This window comes from Morone saxatilis, unplaced genomic scaffold (genome assembly GCF_004916995.1).
Source record: "Morone saxatilis isolate NCDOM2014 unplaced genomic scaffold, NCSU_SB_2.0 Contig17, whole genome shotgun sequence".
NCBI classification, from domain to species: Eukaryota; Metazoa; Chordata; class Actinopteri; family Moronidae; genus Morone; species Morone saxatilis.
In genome coordinates, this window is record NW_023339729.1 from 9,277,092 (window position 1) to 9,301,660 (window position 24,569).

Here is a 24,569-nt window from a genome sequence, read left to right on the forward strand (position 1 = left end):
CAAACAAGCTTCACTTGTAAGCTGTAGAACATAAGCACGCACACACGCACACGCCACCAACATGCCATGTACACACACACACACACACACACACACACACAAACACACTGAATCAGCACTATAACACTGTTACCTAGTCTCAATCTCTTGAGCAGTTAATGGAACTAATGGAGCACAGACCACCTTCGATATTTGATAGCCAACATGCCTCAATAATCAACAGTTAACAATACTTTTGTTTTTCCTCTACACAATTTCCCTCTTATTGTGTAATAGGTCACTGCACAGTAAATGATCCTCCTTTCTTCCTCATGGTATATCCTTTTTCAATAGACTTGGCCTTGGAGCTTTAACTTTTGCCAAACTGACTAGTTCTTTTCATACCTCCTTATTTTCTATATTCGGATTATTGAAATGTCCAAAACTATTCCCATGCTATGACATACAGTAACAAACACCCCCAGATATTAAAAAATAAAGGTGCTACAAATTGAAATGTGTCTTTTTTAAGTGAATTCCAACACTATATATGACATACACACACACACAATATATACACACCATAAGAACCTATTTAACTGTCATGGCAGGACACATCTATTTCTACCCTGTGGTTGGCAGTGTAATTAATAATATTTATAAGGACAATTGGTTGACTTAGTAGTGCTAGTTGAGTGTTAAGGGGGTGATAATAATTAACAGTAGCAACGACAAAGGGACAGAAATCCTCAGTGGTGGCGGCTTTAAAAGTAGATACTGTTATGGCGGTTATTCTCATGTGACTTGAACGCAGCCGAGCTCCACTCCGGACAGCCACCCAGCACCAGCCGTCGAGTTAGACAGAGACAACCGGGGAGAGACCGGAGCTCAGAGTCTGCCTTCAAATTAAAGGCGCTAAACTGTCGGTGTTTTACTTTGGTACTTGGTTTGTTAAATACGCCATGTTAGTTTAGTTCACTTTTAGGGTCATATTTATCATATTATATAGCGAGCAAGTTATAACGTTACCTTCTTCCTATGGAGATATTCATACCAGCTACCTATCTTAACTAATGTAACGTTAGTTAACTCACAGAGTTAGAAATTAACAACTACTATTAGCTTATCTATTAGTTAGTATTGAAATAGCCGTTTAGATGAACTGTCATTAACTGCCCGAATCATTCTTTTGTTAAAAAATGCAATAATGTCCAAATACAGCCAGTATCAGTAAATATATCATTTAGCTACACTGTATTAGCTATATTTGTGATTATATAATTATAACGTTAGTCATATAGCGTCATTGAACAAAATATAGTGTTTGATTTAATGTTTAGCATATGTTACATAATTCTGGCTCACATAACGTTACTCTTTATTTTTCTGTTGATAAATGAGCATTGTGTCTGAAACTTAAACCAATAACACATTGAAATAAATTGTTTTTAAACAGGTATAGCTAACCTTAAGCTAAAGTTGGGAAATTAACGGTCAGCTAATAACATGAGCTATTTTTGTTGTTGTCATCGACGTTGTATGTGTTATATTTTAATATTTCTAATTTATTTGTAGCCTATATTTATTACCTTTTACTATGTCGCTTTTATTGTGGGGTTTAAATGGCAGAATCCCATGCTTTTGCCCATCTTTGGTTCTTCTTTAACCAACAAAGCACAGCTTATCGCGCTCTATCAGAGCTACTGCATTGTGTATCCTCTCGGGACCGCCGATGTAAAGTGACACTTGTTTTAATCACACGTGGAAATATTTAACTATTTTATTGGCCTTCATAAAAGGCCAGACCGGAAACCGTGTTTTTTGAAACTGTGGTTTGCTTGACAGGCTGGTCCCACCAACCCGCACCGCCACAACAGCTGGGGGAGGATTTCCGACCCAGTCACAGCGAAGATGGTGGCAGTTACAGGAGTGGAGGTATTACGCTCGCCCGGATAAGACGGAAAACCAGCCGCGAAACTCCCGCTGCAGGTCTGCTTTTATTCAGCCCCCAACTCCAGCAGAGAGCTGTATCAGAGGGAGGGGGGAAAGGGAGGCAACCAGCGGCGGACGGAAGAGGACGCACCACAGCCAGAGCGCACAGTGTTGTGTTTGTTGGACACATGCATGCCAGCGAAAACTAGTGCTATCCAGACCTAAGGAATTGGTTGAGATAAGGAGATAGTGCTGTTTGTGGGGCGGGTTTTGATCATCCCACCGAAGAGATAGCCAAGGGCTTTTACTTTATTGCCCTGGGGATATTCTGCTTCTTTGCTCTGGGGGGGGGAATGCGAGGGGAGGAAATCCAGCCTCAGCTCCAAATAACCAGAGACTCCTAACTGGGTCTCCTCTCCAAACGCAGGAAATACGGCCTGGGAAAAAAAGTTTGGGAGCTTTTGGAAACGAGAGGGGGCCTATCGCTGACGTTTTGCACGCGTTTTACGACGTGATTTTTTTTTTTTTTAAAGTAGGCTACTACGTTTTTTGGTTTTAAGCGCTCCTGTTATTCCGCAGAATAAGTTGAAGAAAGGCATTCAAATGTTACACGCCGTTGGTGTTGTTATTGCAAGAGTTTTGATCATCACTATTTATAGACCAGCCTGTTCCGACCGAGGCTGTTCCTCATAGCTGTATATTTTGCCAACTGCGCGCAACAAGTTGCAGACACTCCCAGCAGAGGCAAACCTACACTAATTCGGGCCAGCGGATGGTATTTTCTGCGCTTCTCTTTTCGGATTACGCGTCTTTGAACAGCGCATACCCCTCCCCGACCCCCTCTTTGGAAGGCAGAGGGGGAATAAACGGTGAAGATCCGGAGAGGGAGTTCAGGAAAGGACGGGGCTGGATCCGTGGGAATAGGCCTGCCTGTCAGGCCTCTTATGATCTGGATCTTGGACTGGACAGGGCTCCAAAATAACTCCGTTTGGAATATTTTAAAGGGTCTCCTAGAATGAAGATGGAAGGTGAATGTATGGGAATAGGAAATGCAAATCCATAGCACACTGAGCCATGCATGAGAGGGCATGTAGTGGAAGATAAAGCCGCCTTAATTACAGATCACCTACTTTTTTAATTAACGGAATTAACAGTTTGCATTTTAAGTTGGCGTGGATCTTTATGTCAAACATTTGAAGCACATTAAGTAAATTGCGTTCTCTAAAAAGGGTCTTTTAAGTGAGGGCTGATAAATTATTGCTTTTTTTGAATATATGTTTAATAGGTTTGATGCTTTGTAATGACAGACTTCATGATGTTCACACATTTGTATTTTTGCACTACTAGCTGTTCATAACGGCAAGATTTGTTGGGTGTTTTTAAGAGGGGAAAGGAAGTGTAAATGGGCCATTTGTCGCGCATGCTGTGGAGATAAGAGGGACAGGGTAACTTTTGTGGCCACTTGCTGTGCACAACGCCAACTGTTGACAGCCTCTATCTGTGTCTGCTCATACAATGAAGCCCTGGACCTGGACGCTGTTTTTCCACGCAAATCACGTTAGTTCGGAATGAAGAAACATCTGGGCATTTTTCCTGCCGCTGTCTGACTTTGTAATGTCAGCAGTATCGAAATATTGCGCAAATCCAGTGGAGGTCATTTCCAGCCATGTAACGTCAGGACTGACTTGATGAAGGCATAAAGAAAAACCCGTTGCATCACTAACCAGTCCTTTCCGAGAAGGATGTTCAATTCAGCAGACAGAAAGAGTGATGACAGTGTTTCTACCGCAGCTGGAGAGAAAGCCGGGCTCAAACCCAGAGCCTCTTTGGAGAAGGATACATGTAACGTGAGTACTGACGCAAACCCGGGGTCGGATAATGAACTGCTCAAGAAACTGGAACGGCGCGTCTTGTGTGAGTGAGTGTGCGGGCTGCTGTGTGCGTAGCAAAGACGTCTGTGCCGTGCTCGCCATTCATGCAGTGTGAATATTCCAACAAACACCTTTGCTCTCTCCCTCTCTCCCTCCCTCTCTCCCTCTCTGTCTGTGTGCCTGCCACTCTCTCGCCGCCGCCGCCTCCTCCCTTTCTCCGTGCCACATGTGCACACACGGCGCCCACGCACCGCGTCTAATTGCCTGAGCGCCATCAAAAGATAGAATTAATATTGAACACCTCTTGCGCGCCCCCTCGTTTCCTCGTCACACCAGTCAATATGGCCACTCTGCAACATCACCGGCAGCTTCTCATGCATGGCACGGAAGTGAGCTGCGACTCCAGCGGGGATGGCGCCGTGACCGTGCGGATTACCAACAGCGCGCCACACGTGCATCAACATGAGCCGCTGAGGGCTGCCAGCAGCGGAGCGGGAGCTGGGGGCTATGGGGCTGTGAGTAAAATGAACCCTAACCTCCACAAATACAGCATCTCCTCCAGCTGCAGCTCAGCAGACTCCAGACCAGCTGCAGCCACCACTTCCAGGGTGCATAGGAAGGCGCCCCCGCTGTTTGAACGCTCTGCTGCCCAGTGCTGGGACCCCAAGTTTGACTCCCCCATCCTGGAGGAGGCTTGCCAAGAGAGGTGCTTTCCTCAGACACAGCGCCGCTTCCGTTATGTTCTCTTCTACCTGGCAGTGGCAGCTGTACTCTGGGGGGTGTACTTTGGGGTCAATAGTGACCGCTGCAACACCATGACCTTCCTAGCCCCCACAGCCTCCTTTTTAGTGCTCCTAGTGCTACTCTTTTTGTTCACCTTAACCCAGCCCTACACATGGCTGTACAACCAAACCTCTTTGCTGCTGATCGCGGTCACCTTCGCCATCACCTTAGCCCCACAGATACAGACTGCCGGCTACACTGAGTTCAAATCGGATGGTGGTGGGAATGCCTCATATCACTCACCAGACAAACTAGCACCACCTCCAACCCCTTGCATCTCCCCCGTGGGCACCTTTTCCCTGTGCATGGAGGTTCTGTTGTTATTATACAGTGTCCTCCATGTCCGTCTGTATGCCTCAGTGTTGCTGGGGCTCCTGTATTCTATATTATTTGAGGCATTAGAATGGCTACCATTGCTTCAAAGGAGTTATGACACTACTGAATTGGGGACAGGATTAGTGGATTCAGGTTCTAATTGGGAAGGAGATACCCTCCGCTGGCTGGGTCCTGCCAAAGCTCTGCTCCATTTGTGTGCCCATGTCATTGGCATTCACTTGTTCATCATGTCAGAGGTGCGTTCCCGCAGCACCTTCCTCAAAGTGGGCCAGGCGATCATGCATGGCAAAGACTTAGAGGTGGAGAAGGCCTTGAAGGAGCGTATGATCCACTCAGTCATGCCGCGGCGAGTTGCAGATGAACTGATGAAGCAAGGCGATGATGAGGGCGGTGGTGAGAACTCTGGCAAGCGTTATTCCTCCGGTGCCTGCTCTGCCTCAGCTGTCTCAGTGGGTGGTGTAGGAAGTGGTGGAGCTTCACAAGCCACAAGTGCCACAAACCCCAAGAATCACCCCCACAACAATCACAAACGCAAGAAGACCTCCATCCCCCGTGGACAGATCATTTTCCGGCCTTTCAATATGAAACGCATGGAGCCCGTCAGCATCCTCTTTGCGGACATAGTGGGTTTCACTAAAATGTCTGCCAATAAATCAGCGCCAGCCTTGGTGGGCCTTCTCAATGATCTGTTTGGACGTTTCGACCGGCTCTGTGAACTAACCTGTTGTGAGAAGATCAGCACTCTGGGAGATTGCTACTACTGTGTAGCTGGCTGCCCTGAACCTAGACCAGACCATGCCTACTGCTGTGTAGAGATGGGCTTGGGCATGATCCAGGCCATTGAGCAGTTCTGTCAGGAGACATGTGAGACCGTCAGCATGCGTGTTGGTGTCCATACAGGCACCGTCCTGTGTGGGATCCTGGGAATGAAGCGCTTCAAGTTTGATGTATGGTCAAATGATGTGAATCTGGCAAACCTGATGGAGCAGCTGGGTGTGGCGGGCAAGGTCCACCTGTCAGAAGCTACTGCGCGTTTCCTGGATGACCATTACCAGAGGGAGGATGGGCGGGTGGCAGAGAGAGCCGGGCAGAGTGTGGTGGAGAAACTGAAGGGTAAGTGGCTGTTCTCCTCTTCCTCATGAGTTCTCTGCATAAACTAAAAGACGATGAGCAGAAGTTACATATTGTAGTCATAAAACTCAACACAATCACAAGGACAGCACAGATTCTGCTGATGAATGAGTACTACTTTGAAGAATACATTTGCAATTTAGATAATACCCATGAGTTTATCTTAAAAGTACATTGAACTTGTGATAAAAAGCTGAACATTGCAGCAAAGGCTGAAAATATATGATACTATAAAGAGAGGGGCATTACATTTGAATGAAGTCATACATGTAGAGGATAAAGGTTGAAAGCCTACATTGTCCAAATGTGCGCGTTAGTGCATGGTCATCAGGGTTGAGTGGGGTCACTGCGTGCCTAGACAGCACTAAAATATGTTATCTGACCAGTTAGTCCTGTTGAAACAGTCTACCAACAGAAGCAGGAGATCAGGCTACAAGATTAAGAGATTAGAGCACCAGGAACAGAGACATGTTTTGGGTTATGTCAATTGGATATCATTCAACATTCAGTAACAGTTCATTGATAACAAATGCCACTGCCACTACCTGTAGAATTGTTTTCAGAAATCTCCAAATCATTAAGCATTTGTATCATATAGAGCACTCAGTACATGCATTTAATTCTATTTTGTTGTTCAAGGACATATATTACCCTCTCTATGATGACCTTAATGTCCTCATGCTGTCAGTGGTTTTGTACAAATGTGCATAAATTACAAAATTGTTGTTTTCGATCAGCACTCTACAGATTTATTTTGGAGCTCCATATTTGAATGACAGAGGCTTGTGTCATCGAGATTAGAACATTTAATCTCCAAATAAAACTAATGGATTTAAAATCCTTGCTACAGACAAACCACTGGTATAGTGACACTATTAATGGACACTTAAAGCACAGTGATGACAGGACTAGTATACATTTGGCATATACAGCAGAGAAGATATGTGATGTAATCTATTTAATCATTTAGATAAAGTCAAAGGTCAGTTGTGCTACACAGATTTTTATCCCGGATTGAACCATACAAAAACCAGTTTAGTCCAGTTCAAAGTGTCCAACTCCATGGTCTGTTTTTCCTCTGTTTGAGCTAACAATCAGTGCAAGGTTTAGTTCATATATCTGATGGCTTGTTGTTGTGATCTAGTTGTGGCCAGAAGGCTTGAGCTGGAGTTAATAAGAGAAGGGCTTTACTGTTTTGAGGCAGGTATGATACTGGATTAAACAGGTGTTCATCATATGGTGCGCACCACTTATAGGATGGGACTAGTGATGGCAAGGTGCGGAGACCAGACAGACACCACACAGAGGGTAAAAGATGTGGAAAGAAATTTGACTTGGCTGCCTGCAACTTGTCCAAGATCCACTGCTTACATTGAGTCCGCACACACACACACACAGTCTGTCTCAATATTATGTGGAAAGCAGCATCAATGGAACTAATCTCTCCAGCAGGGAATTCCTCTTGGGCTGTCTAATCTTAGGTCTCTTGCAAACAGAGACTGTCTGTTCTATTGTCAGGCCTTATGTCAGAGTGTATTCACACTTGGCTCTAAATGGTGCCATCACTCTCTGTTTCCAGACTGGCAAACAGTGACAGAGTGAGATGTTGACATGCAGCTTTTGTTGAGGGAGAGAAAAGAGCAGAATGCCATCTAGTTTCCCGCTGAAACAGAGATCCACAGTTTCCTGCTCAGAGAAAAGAGATGACCTTAACACATTTCTGCTTAAGAGAAAGATGGTCTAACACAGTGGGGGTTTTATACAGAAATTGACATAGTTACATTTTGATAGAAACAAATACATACCACCTCTAGTTGAGAGAAATAAAGAGTAATCACATACTGTGTGATGTACTGTGTTGTGGAAGCCAGTTAGGAAGAGTGGTTGAAATCAATGAATAAATCAGTTTTCAGCAGCAGCAGAATATCTCTTTCCCTCTGAAGACATAATCTAGTTACCAGTTCAACATTTTTCTCATTTAATAGTATGGTGCTCCACTCATCCTTACCAATGGACCCACTGTCACTTCTAACCTACCTTTTCTTTCAGAATAATTATTGACTTTTATACTTTAAAATGCAAATTGAGCTGTTCCTCTTCTCTATAGCCTTCCATTCTCTTCCATTCAACACTCACAAACAACAGTTAATACCTAGTCAGTCATTTGGTTTGAAAAGAGGTTATACAGTTGTTGATAATCCCGAGTACATTTTATAAATGTAGTCCTGGCCTCTCCTCCCCTTGTGTGACACCTTCATCTGCTTGTTTTTAATGCTGAAGTATTATAACAAGAAATAAACTGAATAGTTTGGTGTATGTTTTTAATTCCCCATCTCTCTGTTTGTTAGCTTCTCTGTCTTTCGGTCCTTTGCTTCCCCCTCTTTTTCTGTCTCCTTTCCTTTCACGTTCCACATCTCTCCCTCTGCTTTTCCTCATCCTCGTTGTGTTATCACATTCATTGCCTCAGTCGCTCACCTGTCACCCAGGCCTGTACATGTGTTGTGTTGTGTAACACTGCTTTAGTGCTGTCTGTCTGTCTTTAGTCAAGGCTTTGCTATAGATCCCCCAGCAGGCCGAATGATAACATGCTTTCAACCATTCCCTTTCTGTTTCTCACCCCGCTCTCCTTTACCAACAGCAACTAAGCAAACCGAGCTTTGTTTGTCCATGAATGCAGCCAGCTTATAACATACTGTAGTTTGTCAGTAGTTATATCAGAAATGCAGTACATCTAAGTGATCTGTGTAATGGATTGTGAGGGATGATGCAGCGGCAAACAATCTCCCATCACACTGTGGTACACGTAGTACTATTGAGACTTAACTGCCAGTTCTCATACATTTGATTTGGGAATTAATGAAACATGCAGGGATGATTCATACTTGCATTAACAATGCAGGTATGCAGCGAGGAATTTAAATACTAGCAATAAATAAGCAATATTTTCATGCTCCAGAGTACTGCAAAAGGAAGATGAGAAGTTTAGGCTAGTTAAAGTTTGAACTGTGAGAACTTGAGAAAAGTATTAGTAGTATATAATATCCAATACATTATATCTGACTAATAGCCATGTTGCCAGTATAGGCAGACATTACTGGGAGAACTTGGCAGATATTTTACAGACTTTTCAGGATAACCAAAGTCACTGTATTAAATGTATCAGTTTCTGTTAACTTTTCTAATGTGATGCATCCCTATCTACACACAAAACTAGGAAGATACACTGACAATAAGTGTATCATGCTGTTTGCACACATTGTATGCTGGAGGTAGCAGTCAGCTACCTCTTTAAGCGCGGCTGAATGTGCGGCTAAGTTAACAGATCTGTGTTGGTTTAGTCACTACAAGGGTCTTAAAAATCTCAGAATACACAGTCAGTTAGGTGATGACTGGGTGGCTTTGAAATTGTTGCATATGCTTCTCAAGAGTTTATGTCCGTCTGTCATTCACTCCATTAGACCACTCTCTTCTGCCGTCTGGCAAGCGATACAGAAGTGTCCACTGCTGTATCACTACAGAGCAGCTTCTTTCCTCAGAGCAGCTGTGAGACTCCTCAATTCTTCCTCCGCGCTGCGCCATAAATATTTACAACATACGTATTAGTGACATAAAGTGACTATAGCTTGCATTTTGTTGTACAACCCTTTGTTGTAGAATGATAAAAAAAAATGAGCCGGGAGCAGGTGGAGTCAGATGCCAGGATGGTGACGGCCAGAGCCAACCACATTTGGGTGTCACAATGTCTCTTCAGAAACCTATGGGTGACATCATGAAGATTTAGTCAATTTTTAGTTATACAGTCTTTAGTGTCACTTTGTCGTTTATGGTGGTTTTTTTCACATCCTACTCCCATTTATGTCCAGTGAGACACTATGATATTCATACCCTCCATTTCCTGCTTTGCCTTGTACTTGAATCTTAGTCAGCGGTTGCTCGAAGTCCCCCTTGCTTAACTGATCTAGTATCCTCTGTACTTTCCTATCCAGTCCTGCCGTGTCTCTTTCTGTTTCTAGCACATAAACACAGTAGTACTTCACTGCAGGTGGTGAGGGCTGCAGTTTTCTGCCCTGGGTTTTTGTTTAGCTGGTCTTTATATCCTGGCAGTATCTGCTGCTTTAATGCCTTTTTTACGCTCCCCTTGTTGAGTGTTGTAGCTGGGGGAAATGAGGTTGTGGATTTTCAGGCGTGTGTGTGTTGGGGGCGTTAGACTGGGGCGTTTCCAGTGCTGTTTAGCAGCATGTTATATATCTGCAGACTCAAGGTTTGGACCTTGAACTGTTCCAATAGTATCATAGGGTGGCACTGGCACCTTGTCAGTTTCAATTTGTGTGAGTCTTGAGGTAGTGTCTGTGTGTGTGTGCATATTTGTGTGTTTGCAAATAGGTGCTTGCTTGCATGTGTCTTTCTTGTTGTGTGTCTGTGCACATCAACAAGCCCATCCTTCCAGTACAAGTGGAAGTCCATACCCTCAGGCTGATTAGTCTGTGGTAAATCAAACGTGTCACCTAAATATACAGCGGCTAATGGCAGATCCTCAACCATAACCAGGCCAACCCCAGTTGGTCATGGACTTTGTTATTAAACACTCTACGTTTGGCTTTATCATCTGTTTTCTGGTAAAGGCAACTTTTTAACTGCCTCATAGGGAAATATTCTACTTCAGTAACTTCTCCATTGGTATTTAGGTTAGCTAGTTGAATAGTTTTGTATTCCAAAGGGGGTTCCTTTCCATTACAAGTGACCATATGCATTGTCATGGATTTGTCATTAGTTATCTTGATTAGAAATTTTTCTGCAGAAAATCCCCTCTTTCCTCTTGTTTTCTCCTGTTGAGTCATGGACATTCCACATCACCATAATACAGTACAATCAGTAGTTCATTGACCCAAGGCCGATGTAAGTGCCAAATTTCATGGAAATACATTCATGAGTTTGTGTGAAATTCTGGTCAGGCTGGGACTTTCGAACTAACAGGTGAAGACAGACAGTAACTTCTCTGATGGTGAGGTTTTCCTGTCTCATTTGTGTTGTCATGTGATGTTTAAAATTTGTTTAAAATTTCAGGCTGTCTAAGGAAGGTTTGCTGTGTTGTTTTTCACCAGCACTGGCTCACTTTATATTGTTTGTAGCAGGCCTTTTTCACAGAAGTCAAGGCAAGGAAAATGTATTTGTTCCACCCTTTCAACAACAAAGCAATTTAAAGTACAATTTAACGATAGGATATACATCAAACACAAGGCAGTATAAAAAAGAAGACATTTTGGCACATCACAACAGGAAAAGCACAGGTGTAAATCAATTACACAATTATTTTTCGACATTGGCTGGTTCCACTTTCTTACTGTAAATAAAAGATGATAAATGATAAATAAATAATACAAATAAAATGAATCAAATATTTTGATTCTTCCTCTTTAGCACTGGAAAGTTCCTTTGCTGCAGTTTGAAACCAGCCCTCGAACAAGAGCGCCTGACTGTAGTAGAGGAGAAAAAGAGGAGTATTTCATGTTTACTTTCTGCAGCCAAGGTTTCTCCGCTGTTTTCAGTAGATTCACATTTTATTACAGAGCATGGGAATAAAAAAAAGTGAGCAGTAAAGAGGTACAGCAGGGGCAGACAGCAGTAAGTTTGCTCTCTCTCCTCCTCAGATCTTCACCTTTAAATGAGAGCCTGCATTATCAAGTTAAACAAAGTGTGTGTGTGTGTGTGTGTGTGTGTGTGTTTTATAATAAAGATAAGACATCCAGGACATAAAATAAAATGACTGATCAAAGTCTCTGTGCCTTAGATACACATGTATATTCACAGAGATTTATCTCTGAGAGTAGAGGGTAAAGCAGAGGGTGTTTCTTCCTCTGATTTTGCAATTCCCCTCCTCCTGTGCTGTCACACACACCACCTTCAGTATTTCTTTGTATGCAAGAAGTACATCACTCTCCGCCCCTTCTGGGCCTGTGTTATATGTGTGTTTGTGCGAAAGCAATGCTGTGTATAAAGTTGAGAAGAGACAGTTGCCCTCAGGCCTGTGACCCAACATGGTGTTGTTTCGCCCCCTACTTGTACCTCATTGGTTTTCAGCAATGCTGTCACAAGTTCAATGGTCAACTGTAATCGCTTGACTAGGTGGTCTTGCAAGCATGTCTGGTTGTCTCTGTCTGCGTCTGACTGTCATTGTTTATGATAACAGAATGAAAAGACAAATGCTGTCTAAAAACAGGAGAACTGAACATGTTGAAAGCAGAGGAAAGACGGAGACCAGGCAGGAATTTACTGGTGAAGGAGATAGAAACCAAAACCAAAAGTGGACCTTTGATGTAGAAGTATATATTGCGATTATTACAGCTACAGATTATTTAGCTACTTGCTACTTACACTATAATTTGTGTCTTTACCCTAGGAGCGTCATCTCTGTGGCAGGCAGTGAAAGAGCACTACTGTTCATGTTTTATCACTCATTACTCCTGTCCAAACTCGGCTTCATGTGACTTGATGGTGGTAACTGATAAAAAGACGTTTGTCTAGCTCGTCAAATTCCTCGTCACCGTTACCCTCAACAGCAGCGGCGTTTTGCAAATTGTGTGCCACTTCTTTCAATGATATAAATCAATTTAATTTAATTCCCCAATTTGTTTTGTTGATACTGTCGCGGCTGAGATATAACTGTGGCAGTTCAACACAGAAGGATGTACTGTATAGAAAACACTATAGTCACTGTAGGTTGAGTTTCTGTATTGAGAGCTCTTTTCTTAGTCCAGCCATGTTGCTGCCTGTAATATCAACAGAGTTGTTTGATGTATTTTAAAACAAGCATAAAAAACACGACTTATTGTGACCAAAACAAAAATCATTTTTCCTGTAAATGCAGGAAATGACTCTGTACAAAATAGTTAAAGTTAAAATTTATCTTTGTGTGCCTGTGTTTGCCTAAACCATGGCCTGGTGTTAAAGTAACCATTAAAACAAATGATGGACTGGATACAGATTTAATAAACATTTTATTCTACAGTCATTCAAACAATTATTCATATTACAGCATTGATTATTGTTGCTCTAAAAAGATGTCACTTTTTTAAACTATTAACTACAAATTGCACATATTATATTGCCTAATCATTTTCCAAATCATACCATATGTGTTTACCTGCAGAGATTGTTATTTTACTTGCCAGGCTGGGTATTTTGGGTCACAATGTTTTGGAAATTAGCTCCCTCTACATTTGACAGTGCACAATTACAAACAGACAAAGATCATTTCTAAATAAAATCATAATTTAGCTGGCAGAAAATAGAAATTCAACAAGGTTTACTTTAATTATTAATTAAACATTCGGTGAGGAAAAAGGGTTAAATGAAAAAGCATTATCAGTGCTATTCTGGCTGCCTTTTGCTGCACAAACACACACAGACACACACACACACACACACACACACACTGTACAGGAGTGGACCTACAATTATTTACATTCTGCACTTCTACAATATTATATTAGGTACATCCTTATTCCATTATCAGTAATGCAGTGTGTGTGTGTTCCGGACAGTCGGTGTAGATCTGACACTAAATCATAATTTAACAGTGACAGCTAGTAGCTAATGAACCAGCAGAGTATGAGGAGAGGCCAGAAGCACTGATAGCAGAACGTTTCTACAGATAGTCTTCTTTCTTCTCCCTCTTCTAATCTCTAACTGTGTGTCCTAATAGACCTGTAATAACCCTTTCTGTCATCCACTGCATCTCCCCCTTTTAATGGCTCTGTAGTGTCACTCACTCATTCTCTCTCCCACACAGTTGCCTAATGAACTTTCTTTTATTCATCCACCCCACATATTTTACTAGAGGTTTGTCATTCCTATTTCTCAAGAATGTGTTGAGTCAAATGTTTGTGTGTGTGTGTGTGTGTGTGTGTTCAGTGTTGATAAGCATGCCTAACCCTGTCCTAGCCTGATTGCCTGTGCAGTGTACACATGCGTGCACATAATCTTTGACTATAGTCTTTCCTGGCAGTTTGCTGTCCATGTAATACACCTTTCTATTTTTGATACAACTCTGAGTTCATTTCTATAATTAAATGAAGCCCAAACAGATGAGTCACCTGCTTGTATTGTACTGAATCTTTTTGACAGGTCTGCCCAGTCTTTTCAGCATGTGTGTGTGTGTGTGTGTGTGTGTTGTGTGTGTGTGTGTTGTGTGTTGTGTGGAGGAGAGAGAGAGAGATAGAGACCAGCGGTTGCACATGCTTATGTTTGTATATGAGTTGTCAGTCATTCAGTGGATTGAATACCTGGGTTGGGAGACATTACATTGTCTTTGCACATGTGTGTTTTTGCTTGTATTTAACAGACACTGAAGTATTATCTCATAAGCACCATGTAATTAATATAATTAATCACTGCAGTGTGTCTTGTTAAAGGTGAATTTACTCACTACTTGGTCTCATTTGCTGTTTTATTACACACAAGGTGACTTACATTTTCTTTACTAGTGCCACCCTGCAGTAGTTTATGCCCTGGCAGAGAAATTAGTATCTTAAAATACCGAGCAAATATTGCAACATTAGTTCAGGTTAGAAACTTAAGGAGTGTGAAAATACAATAAAAATCTGACACTCTATCAGTGTGGGATGTTGAACTCTGCCTTATCATGCACATTGGTGGTCATGAACTGCTGGATAGTCCTGACAATTCATTTCCTTCAGACAAAGGTCTGTCTGACACGCCTGACTGTTACTAATTGACCAGCTCATACAGAATGCGTGAGTGTCAGAATAGCACAGGTCAAGAATCAAATGTGTGTGTGGGTGTGTGTCAAGGCTGGGTCATGACTTTTGTAAACTTCATTTTGGGTTTGCACACACAGAGCCACATATACTTCTGTTGCACATTAATATCGCTCATGTACCTGCTAGTGATTATGTCTTTTGTCTGTGTGTGTAATATGACATGGGTTTAAAATTCCACTTTTGCGACAGCTGTATGTGCCAGTGTGGCAAAAGCAGCTGGTCGTGTGTTGGTGCGTGTATGTGTGTGTGTGTGTGCGCCAACTTCAGTACTCTGGAGTGGTGCTGTGTTAAACGGCTGTTCTGAATAATACATACAGAGCGCGGCCTCAAGCCTGTTAAAAAATCCATGAGCTTCCTTTGCAGTGGGTTATATAGCTGAAGTGCTCGTAAGAGAGAGAAAGAGAGTTTATAACCTATGTGGGGAAAAGTAGGGATGAGATTTGGGCAATCACAAACCTGATACAGCAAGTCTTAAGCAGTCTTAAGGCCATGTGTTTGGTGATAGATGAGTGCTTCTTATGGTAGAGGGTGGTAGTACCAGTTTCACCTTCCCCCTTAAATATGTGCCACTTCACTTGGAGTCACACTGAATGTCTAGATGGGAGTTATCTGTTAGGCAAGATGTGTCCACATACCCTTAACTTGCCTTCTTTAGTCAATAATTTCTGTTTCCCAGCATGACCTTTGGTCTTAAAGCTGTGACATGAAGTTTTGTTTAGTATTTGTGTGTGGAGAATTAGAAATGCATCAATCTACTTTTTTCAGTTTCAAGCCAGTTCTGATACCTGAATTTTGATGTCTGCTGATACCACTAGTACCGCTTAATTAAATTGGAATTGTAATATGATGCAGCACAACTTCCAACCTGTGGAATTTGGCTGTAAAACATCTCCAAACTAAGGACATGTTGAGTTAGCCAACTGTTACTAGCTCACTCAGTTGCAGACTGTCATATTACATTACGACAGGTTAATGGTCCAGTGCAAGTTCCACCTGTGTGTCTAACTAAACATATGCTATATTACTGGCTATCTTTGTAGAATTGTTAATAATTAATGAATTATTATGTGCTAGATTTTGGCTATGAGAATAAGGAATCTGGATCGGTGTCTGGGTGGAATGAGGTCAGTATCAGCAGCCGATGTCGATGGAGAATGCTCTATGGAGAATAGGTAGAGATAGTCAGTATCTTGAATTAAACTGAATTGTGAGTTGCACACCTAACTTACATTCTACTCCTCGTAACACATCTTGTGATTTAATTGCACGCTGGTCTATTGAGGCAACTTTTAGTTGAGAAATCAGCATCTCTGTCTCTACTTTGATGGATTTCTCTTTGAGTGAGTGTGGAATGTTGATTCAAAGCAGTGAGCCCTTTTTTCAAGACTCTTAATGTGTTGTAGTTTGTGTTTTTGAACATTATTTAAAAAAAATAACTAAAAACAAAATGGTGATATTACCACGACAATGCTTATATATATATAAGCATGTATATATATGTATATATATACATATATACAGATGAAGAAATATCTGACATGCATGTAAAATGTAAGTACCAGCCTTCAGAAACCTGTATCAGTCCTACCATAAACAGCATGTAAAGAGCAGTTCCCTGGTGGTCTGTGGAAACATTAGAGGGAAGAACAGAAGAGAGAGGGAGAGAGAGAAGAAGGAGCATATTTTCTGGTCATGACCCTTTCCCAAGGATTTCCCACAGTCTAGTTTAGGGCAGTGGAGGAGGTCCGTATGTTTGTATGTGTGTTTTGCGAGGGACATTGTGAGTCCATGGCATACGGCAGAATGAATCACCCCATGCAATGACTATATGACTCCAATGAGACCATGCAATTCAAGTGCATTTGTGCACAACTAAAAATATGAAGAGAGGGCCATATAAGGATGATAAACCTCACCGTCACCCTGCTGCACTTTCATACCATACACCGCCAGATTACCTGCGTACTTAGAGTTAATATTTGGACAAGTATGTGCACATGCATGAAACAAAGTGACGTTCCAGTCGTCACTGGTTTCCCCTTTGCAGCTGGACCAAGGTTGGTTCTTTCTCAAGGACTGTACTGCTGAGCGACAGCCTCCCTGAGAGAAACTCAAAGCCTCTATGAAGTGAGACACTAAAATGTCTTTTAACAGCTGTGTGTGTGTGTCTGTGTGTGTGTGTGTGTGTGTGTTTTTATCAGAGTGACGCAGAAACAGTGGGAGTGCGTCACTGTTCCTGTCAACCCACTGCACTACATGACACACACACACACACACACACACACACACATACTTGTTGGGCCTTCGGAGGGAAGAGCCATTGATAAACAGATGGTGATGAAAATGGCATATATGTACTCAAAGCATTTCACCTTGATTAAACAGATTTAAAACAACAGGAAGAGAGAGGGAGACGACTTAGGTTTAGGCATCATTTAGGTTGGATCATTTCTGATTCCAATTCTTTTTATCAGTCTGTTTGCTTTTATATTTGAGCACAAAAAGGAAATACAAATAAGTATGAAGCAAAAAAAACCTCAACAACACCATAAATCTGTACGCTGTCTTGTATCTTATTATGTTCCAGACTCTAGTCTTTTGGAACTGGTTCCACAATTTCTCGATATCGTACCCTACCCTAGGGATGATGTGACAAAGGTCGCATGCTCGACCCAAATCTAAAAAGTCATGGCCATGCAGTACATGATCCACCAGGCTGCCCATAGATTCTTTATCAAATCCCTAGAGTATAATTCAAAAGGAGATAAAGTAGTGGAGAGAAAAAAGAAAGCAAGGAAAGAGAGCGAGTGAGGAACTCCCTGGACTAAAATGATGGCACAAAAGAGGAAAGGGAGGAGGGATGGATGGATGGGAGGGAGGAATGGGAGGGTATTTGAAGGAGGATCGTGTGAGCCTCATCCCTCGGTTCCATCAGCGTGTCCAAATATGGAGGCATCTGCTATTGCACGAGGCCTGTTCTCAAGACCCACCACTGACCAGGGAGAAAACTGGAGGGTAGGGAAGGGAGGGGGGGGTAGAAAAAAAGAAAGACCGATGGGAGAAAGTTTAAGTGAAAGGAAGATGGCTGAAAAATTAGAGAATGAGACAGGACAGAGACAAGGCAGAGTAGCTAGATATACAGATAGGTAGTGAGAGGCGGAGGGAGATGTAAGGTTTGGCAAAACAAAAGAGAAAAAGTTAAAGGCGAAGGTTAGGATGATAGTTGGACAGTTGGAAGGCCAAGTCTGCGGAAAGGGAAAACAAGTTGAAGTCTATTTTTAGTGCTGGAGTTGTTTATTTTCTGACTGTTCCAAGCAGCAAGATGAAAGGGAAGAATGAAAGAAAAGGCTAGATGAAGCTTGAAGAGAGAAGGGGAAGTTAAGTCACTGACTGCCTTAATTTGTCCTTTTCTGTTTCAGTTCTGAGGTCAACTTAAGTTGCTTTGATGCTTAATTGGTCTGAGTAAATGTAAATGTGACTCTCCTAGTCTTCCTCCGCCTTTTATATTCACACACATGTTCACTTTTTCTGTGTGTGGGACCAGAGGGGAGCCGGCGACCTTTGGGCCACTGGGGATGGTTTTGATCATGTGGTTGGAAGCCGCCATAAGGTTAAAGGTCCTTTGTCAGGAAGTGCAAAGTCCGGATTGGGACGGTCCTCTGGGGATTGTCTGAAATGTCAGTTTTAGTCCAAAAGGCTCACTCAGACACCCAGGAGGACTACTGAGCCGGACCTGTGTGTGTGTGTGTGTTTGTGTGCGCGCATGCTTTCAACATTTTTGAGTGGGTTTGTGTGTTAACTCGTGTGAGTGTTTACACAAGCCACACAAGGAATTGTCTGCCAGGAGTCAGTGTGTGTGTGTGTGTACATGCAGTGTGGTTAGAGTGTGAGCATGTGTGTGTCTAGGCATGCAAAGCTGTGCAGTCATTCACCTGAATCTGTGTGTGAGTGAGCAACTCAGTTTGTAAGGTGTGCAAGGAATTGGTTTGTTTTTTCCCCGATTAATTTAAATTCATTGTTTATTCAGTATGATGTCAGCAAAAGGTGAAAAAGACCCATCACAATTTTCCAGAGCTTTAGACTGATTGTTTTCTTTGACAAACAGCCCAAAAACCTAAAATGTTAATTTTACAATGATATGATGTAGACAAAAGCAGCATTGGATTGCATTGGAGACGCTGACAGTGAATAAAGTTATTGTGTTTTTGTACAGTAATCAGTGAGGCCCGATCCCCAGAAACACTCAGATCTGGTGGAGTTGCTCATTTAAATTCATTAAATTCAGTGCCTTGTATCGCTATTGTCCAAGCTAAGCTACTGAGTCCACCATGCTGTGTCGAAAGCACACCGGTAAAAAGACAGAGCGGTTTCTTGATAAGCACTCTGTACAGCTCCTCAGCAGGCTTTCACAAAGTTGGCCAATCAGAAGAAAGTGGGCTTTTAGGGAGGGGGAGGGGCTTAGAGAGAAGGTTTGCTTGAGACAGAGGATGAATTGAGGGTCTGCATGAAGACACAGTAGAAGATAAATGCTTTTGAAAAGTGAATCATGCAAAGCTACTCTAGTGGAGTAAAGAAGAAGATTGATGGAGATGAGCATAATAGGTCCGCTTTTTGAAATTACTGAAATGTTTAATATAATTGAAATCATATGTGGACAATGACTGTTGACTGATTAATTTACCAGTTGTTTCAGCACTAGTGCAATGTGTTTTTATCAGTATGCATGGGGCATTAGTGAGTTAGTGTATTTGTAGAAGAGTCATTTTCTGATGTGTGTGTGTGTCTATGGTGTGCATGGCCTTCGGGTGTACATGTGGAATGTGACGACTCAGCTACGCTTCCTCTCCATTCATCCTTCTGTTCATTCATTCATTGATTTATTCATTCATGTGAATACACCCTTTGCATTTGGTCTCGTGAAAGGGACTGCATGTTGTGTGTGTATGTGTGTTTGCTCGTTGGGGGTGTTTGCTAATAAATGAGGATATGAGAGGCAAAGACAATCTCACTGCAGTGCACTACCTTCGATGAGTCAGACACGCAGAAAATGCCAAACTTGTGTGTGTGTGTGTTTGTTCGGATATATCATCCATCCAATATGTCTCAGACAGGCAGATGCTGCATATTTCCTGGAAAGGGTGTCCTGTGTGTAAAGGGCTATGCCCTCTTGTGGGGTTTGGTTTATGTGATCACTCTACATAGTACACACATGAACAACCAAATTAGTCTTAACAAATATCAACAGTTAGTAACTTGTTTATTGCAGAATTTTCCAGTGCAATACATAGTACAGATGTTTCTATTTTCATATCATTTTGCACATTTGGAAGTGTACGCAACTTTTCAAATAAAGAGACAATAACAGTGGAAAAACTATTTATTCTACTGCATGTTAGTGTAGCAGTTGCCCAGTGCACTCATTAAAAGAGGGAAAAATTCAAAGAAAAACCTAATAAATGAGTTGTGAAACATAAAAAATGCAGATGCTTCACCATAGGGCTCACTGAATTGTCTGATGAGTATGCAAATGATGTGTTTTTGTTAAGATATAGAATATATATTGATGAATATCATCCCAATTAAACATGAGGAGATTTTGGGCTGATTTGTTAGAGCTTGTTTTACTGATTGGCACACAGTAAATTAGAGGAGAAGAATCTGCTGAAGTGATGGGACAACCTGCAGTCTGTTTTAATTGGCTGTCCCTGATGTAGGGGGTCAGAGCTGGCAATCGTAGAATCAGTTGTTAGTTATGAATCAGTTATGGGCACCCTTGTGACAGTGTGCCCAAATGAGTGTATGCTTGATTTCTACGTGTATTGTTCCTCGTTGAGTTTAAGTAAATGTGCAGAAGAGGACTTCACAAGCTTGAAAATTTGTATCTGACCCAAAAAACACTCAAACACAACTCAGCTCACTGTGTTGCTTCCAATATGATTTGATCCTGCATAGAGTGCTAGCATCTGTCAGCACCTTATCGTATCTATTAAATGAATTTATTGGGGATGTCCCGATCACGTTTTTTTGCCTCTGGCCCCGATCCGAGTCCTTTAGTATTGAGTATCTGCCAATGCCAAGTCCCGATCTGACAGTTGTTCTTCCTAGATAATGCAGTTGCACCGTGCACACTTCAAATACATAAAAACTAAAAATCCAATGCTTGACAATTGAATTGAAATGTATAGCTTTTTTACAAAATATAAAAGTGTAAAAAATAACAAACCCTCTGTAATCTTTTTGGTCTTGTCACTGTCAGGGGGGAGTTTCTGTCTCCAGTGTTTGGTGCTTCGGTGCAGCTTTTGCCTGAATTACCTGAATGAACTGTATAAAGTACAGACCTTAGAACCTGTTTAGGCTAAAGTTGGTGCTCGAGTTTGCCAGAAGGGCATTTCTTTGTCTTGGTGTGTGTGTTTGCCTGTGTGTATTGTAGTGATAGTAGCTGTCCTCAGCTGAACCCTCTCTGCTTCAGCCAGCTGGTCTGAATCAATCAATAAAAACCATTGAGCTGCATTGAGACTTTAGAGTGCTAGTGTCAGTTTCTTTCCCAGAGTGCTGCATTTACAGAGCTTGGAGAAGATCGATAAACAGACACCCACACACAAATGCACACATGTGCAGATATACACATAAATACACACACACATAAAAAGCTCTACAGTGTGTTTTCAACTTTGGCTGCACAAACTCAGTAGTAAAGGATTACCTTTGTTATGCCTTAGAGCTTGGATAAACACACAGAACATACAGTATATGTCAAAAGTAGTTGACACTCATACATTTGCACTGAAGCACACACATTAACCTACTGTGCACTTGATGGTCGGAAAACTGCAGTTTTTCAGTGTCTATTGTGTCAAACCTTTAAAAACGCTCACAATTCAAGGCCTGTTTTAAAGTTTAGAGCAGGCTGTTGATAAAGTTAGAAAGCTGAAATGGAAGTAGACAAGGAATGTGGGTTATGTGAGGCATGCTAAACTCAGTGACCTTCAAAGTACTTTAGGCCTCTTCCTCCCCCTTGCCATCTCTTCGCTGTTTGCCACTCTGCTTGCGCTATATCCGCTGTGTTTGTGTCTCTAACTTGTCAGCATTTTTCTTCTGATGCGGGACCCATGCTAGGGAGGATCACAAGATAAAGTGTCTGTTATCAAGCATTTTCCGACAATCTCAGCCAGCTGCAAACTGCAAGTATGTATAACATGTATTTACAAACACCTTTAACAGAGGTGATGGCTGTGCCAGTGTTCAGGTGTGATGGTGGCTGCTTCAGTGGGACTTCGCTTTACCAGATGATAAACTGGCCACATTTTTGTTTTGACTTCCTAAAGATAGTCATTTTTAAATTGGGAAGGGAAGCTACCTGAGGCAGCTGCTCAGCCATGTCCTGAAGCTATAAACACTATTTACATACAAATCAGCAAATATAATTTCAGACATTCAAATCAGAATTATAGAGAATAATACAAATCTTGGCATATTTTCCAAAATTCTACTAGAGAAATGAAAACAAGATAGTTCCTCATTAGGTGTTTTGCTGATGGTTGTGAACAGTGCTGTATAACATGCGGAAGGCATAGCATTTAATTGGCATAATTTTCCCACTCAAAAAAACACTCTGTGACCCCTTGTGCCTTGCACTCCTTAATGTTTTTCAACTAATTTATTCAGGTTTTGTCTGTAATTTGTCAGCTATCTGTATATAATCACAACACATCTGGTTCAGAGATTCTTTGTAAAAACAATTAGCAGTAACATCACAAGAATTTGGGTGGTTTTCAATTTGAAATTTCTGATACATGTTGGCTGATACATAACTGTGAACCTAGGATAAGATGGGGGAAAAAATTACACTATTATTATCCTATGATTATTTTTTATGTGGGTCTTATTGTCTTTCTACATCTTTTTGACGATTCGCAGAACACAAATGCAGTCCACTGCAGGTTAAAAGAAATGATGGCAATATAAAAGAGCCATTTCTTGCTCTGTATAACTATTACAAGACCCCACATTCACTTGCTCAAGCTGTTTCTCACAGCGAATCAACTTTCGGTCTCTGACAGTTACCTGATTTGTGTGTGTATGTGTGTGACAGACAGCATGTGACCAGTCAGAGTGAGATCAAGAGCATAATAGAAAGAGGAACACAAGGCATTTTTATGCAATTCACAACTATATGCTTCACCAGTTGTTGTACAGAAGGCCCTTGATCTGATTGAGTACAGAACCCCATCGCTAATGGATGGCTGAGAACAGCCGTGAACCTTTGTGTGACAGTGTATGTGTGTGTGTTGAGTTCTTATAAATGGCCTTTGTCGCCTGTTTGGCAAAGCACTCAAACCCTATGTTAGGGCTGTTGTTGGCCTAAAGGCTGAGGACATGTGCCAAGTCTACACTGTCCCAGGGCCTGGAACAAGACACACTGTGCTTCCAGACTTCCAAGATAAGTTCATTGTTAGTTATTATGCATTCATAACTAATTTCATTTATGCAGACAGGGAAACAGGACAACACGATGTGGTGGTCATGCCCATTGGTTCCACAGTGGCCAACTTAACTTCTGGTGTATCTTTTAATATTTGCGGCTTGGGGAAGATTAAATCAGGGAGACAATCAAATCATATAAATTGAATGAAAGGTTCAGTGTGTAGGATTTAGTGGCATCTAGCGCTGTCGCTGCATATCACAACTCCCTTGCTTCACCCGCCCCTTCCAAGTTGCAAAGGAGAAACTCTGGTGACCACAAAACGTGCAAAAAATGCAAATGCACCTATGTTGGGGCTTTTATTGCCTTTAATCAATAGTAAGGCTGTAGAGTGACAGGAAGGAGGGGAGAGAGAGAGAGAGGGGATGACATGTAAGGCCCACAGGTCAGATTCGAACCCATGGGGCGTCAACTCTAGCTATCAGGGCACCCCCATGAAAGGCTTATTCTAGGAAAACAAAAACAGTCCTATATTCAGGTGCTTATACACTAATGAAAACAAAGTTATGAATATTATATTCCATTTCTGCTAATAGAGCCTCCTAAATGTTACACAATGCCAATAATGTGAACAGTTTGAGTTTTCAAGAGAAGTTCTTATTCTTATTCCACTTCATTAATCGGTAGCAGTAGAACCACTCCCGGTGCTGCTCTACACAATGTCTAATTTTTTGTTTTACTGAATCAGTTTCTCATAATGTCATTGGACTTCTATTATACTGACTCACTGAAAAGTGATGAGAGTAGAAGGAAAGGAATAACTTGTACAGAAAGGAAAGATAAGAAGAGATATTAAAACTGTAGACGCATGAGAAGGGGAGTCAGAGTGATGTGTTTGTGTGGCTGTTAGATCCACTAAAAATGTTGCAAAGATTCTGTAGTACACAAACCAACTTATGAACACACCCACTCAGCATCAGACTGACGCACATGCTTTCACATATGGGTCGGATGCTCATCAGTCACACTTACCCAGGGTGACACATCATCGCATATCTTTCCCTTTTTCTGTTGATTCAAAACATCTACATTTCGGTTGACCTGACTTATAGTTTCTCTGAATGGATCTTTTCTCATTTTGGGAACATTCAGTACTTTCCATCATATCATCTACATTGAGTTTAATGCCCACCCAATGTTAAAGATGCAGATCCTATCCTGAATAGACGGTTTGGTCTGATGAAGTCCACTGGCTGTCGAAAAACTTGACCAGAACTTTTGAATACATTTCTTTTACTAACACAGCTTCACAGCTTCATTAAAGACAGGAGGTCT

At 41.8% G+C, this 24,569-nt stretch overlaps 1 protein-coding gene across 3 annotated transcripts in view; it reads left to right on the forward strand.

The window, feature by feature from the left end:
- Positions 1-1,867: 1,867 nt before the first annotated feature.
- The window catches only part of adcy9 (adenylate cyclase 9), a 38,547-nt gene continuing 15,845 nt past the window's right edge, over positions 1,868-24,569 (forward strand). For all 3 annotated transcript variants that reach the window (XM_035660999.1, XM_035661001.1, XM_035661000.1), the window contains exon 1: positions 1,868-6,014. In XM_035660999.1, coding sequence (XP_035516892.1) covers positions 4,124-6,014 — 1,891 coding nt within the window. In that variant the 5' untranslated portion in view covers positions 1,868-4,123. The remainder of the gene's footprint in view (positions 6,015-24,569) is intronic.